This window comes from Mandrillus leucophaeus, unplaced genomic scaffold (assembly GCF_000951045.1).
Source record: "Mandrillus leucophaeus isolate KB7577 unplaced genomic scaffold, Mleu.le_1.0 Scaffold857, whole genome shotgun sequence".
In the NCBI taxonomy this organism is placed as follows: Eukaryota; Metazoa; Chordata; class Mammalia; order Primates; family Cercopithecidae; genus Mandrillus; species Mandrillus leucophaeus.
Window position 1 is genome coordinate 50,984 of NW_012109330.1, and position 1,591 is coordinate 52,574.

The following is a 1,591-nucleotide window of genomic DNA, read 5'->3' on the forward strand; positions in this document are numbered from 1 at the left end:
CTGCAGACCTGGGGCTAACTGTCCCCCTCATGGGGGACAGGCTAGATGAGGGTCGGATGGGTATCTCCTCTCTCCCACAGCTTCCTTTGTCAGTTTCCACAAGCACAACATACACATCACCCAAGACTAGTCCCTCCCCTCAGAATGTGCAGTGCCTCCATCCACAGCCACCTCCCACCATGGTGCTTCCTCTCCCAACAGAAACCCCACCTGCTTCATTAATTAAATAATCTTTATTTCTCATGCACTAGGAAAGATGGGTCGTATGAAACACTGCAGTTCACAGCAAAGGCCTCGGTCCAGAACATAACACAGGGGCCAGCTGGGATGAGGATCTGGTCAAAGCTCTGGGAGCCACACTGGGAACACCACTCCCAGGGTTGAGTGGCAGATCCAGGACCTTGCAGTGACCGTGGCCCCAGACATAACACAAGGCAGCTGCCCTCTCCCACAGAGGCACAGGAAGCTGACACCCAAGGAGCACGTGGGCTGGGGACAGGACGGAGAAGGCTGCTGGGCAGTGACTTGGTGGAGATGTGGTCCAGCACCTCTGCCACCTGCGTCTACCCACTTAGGCCAGGAAGCCCAGGGCTGTGACTGAGCTCTCAGCCCAGCTCTAGCCAGTGCGGAGCTGCTGGAGTTCCACAGACCCTCAGCAGCCCCGTGCCCACAGCAGAGGTGTACAGGTCCCCCGCCTGCCCCTCGGTTACATGAACAAGACAGGGGCCTAAACTCCAGCCCTGGCCAAGGCTTAGATTTGTCCAGGAAGGACCTGAAAGGCTAGAGGGGCCAGCCCCCCACAACCATCCCAAGCCCCTATGGACACTGGAGAATCCCGTAGGACAGTCAGGCTTCTAAGGACCCCAGGACAGGGCCACCAGCAGGGGGGACCCTCAATACCTGGGCCGTCAGGTGCTACCTGAGCCCGAACAACAACGAGCAGATTCCCAGGCTTTGCTTTCACTGGGCGGCTCAGGGACAGTGACATGGTCGGAGACATGCAAGACAGAGACAGACAAGAACGGAGACATGCAGAGACCACACAGCATGGGAGGGGTCTGAGGACAAAACGTGGTAAAAGTGCTGCGATGTGGTGGGCACTTCATGGACCAGGCTCACTGAGGCCCTGGGCTCATGGTGATACCCGCCTCCTCCGGAATGGTCTCCAGCATCTCACTCTGGACTGCCTGCGTGATAAGCGCCAGCTCCTGGCACAGGGTCTCGTAGCGGTAGCCCACGCGGATGTCTGGCACATTCGTCCGGCGGATGTCATTCCCCTCAGGGCCTTCCTTGGTATAGTTGGGTCCCAGCCAGTGGCTCTTTACCTGCAGGGAGCAGGGGTAATGGGCAGGGCTGCAGCCAGTGCTGAGGGGCCGTGCCCCACCCCAAGCCATCCCAGGGACAGGTCAGGACCCCAAATGCAAAGGAGGGGAGGAGCGATGCCATGCCAAGGTCCAGGCAGGCGCTGTAGTACCTTGTGCGAGAAGCCACTCATGAGCACGCTGTTGCGGGCCAGCTCACACATATCGCAGGAGCTGAGCTTCCACACCTGGGTGGCGATGCTGTATTCCTCCATCAGCGGCTCCTGCAC

General features: G+C 59.1%; 1 protein-coding gene across 3 annotated transcripts in view; it reads right to left on the reverse strand.

Moving 5' to 3' along the window:
* Window positions 1-215: 215 nt before the first annotated feature.
* AMPD2 (adenosine monophosphate deaminase 2) overlaps window positions 216-1,591 on the reverse strand; it is a 12,260-nt gene continuing 10,884 nt past the window's right edge. For all 3 annotated transcript variants that reach the window (XM_011968696.1, XM_011968694.1, XM_011968695.1), the window contains 2 exons: window positions 1,475-1,585; window positions 216-1,325 (listed from right to left, as the gene is read on the reverse strand). In XM_011968696.1, the coding sequence (XP_011824086.1) occupies window positions 1,116-1,325; window positions 1,475-1,585 (321 nt within the window). In that variant the 3' untranslated portion in view covers window positions 216-1,115. The remainder of the gene's footprint in view (window positions 1,326-1,474; window positions 1,586-1,591) is intronic.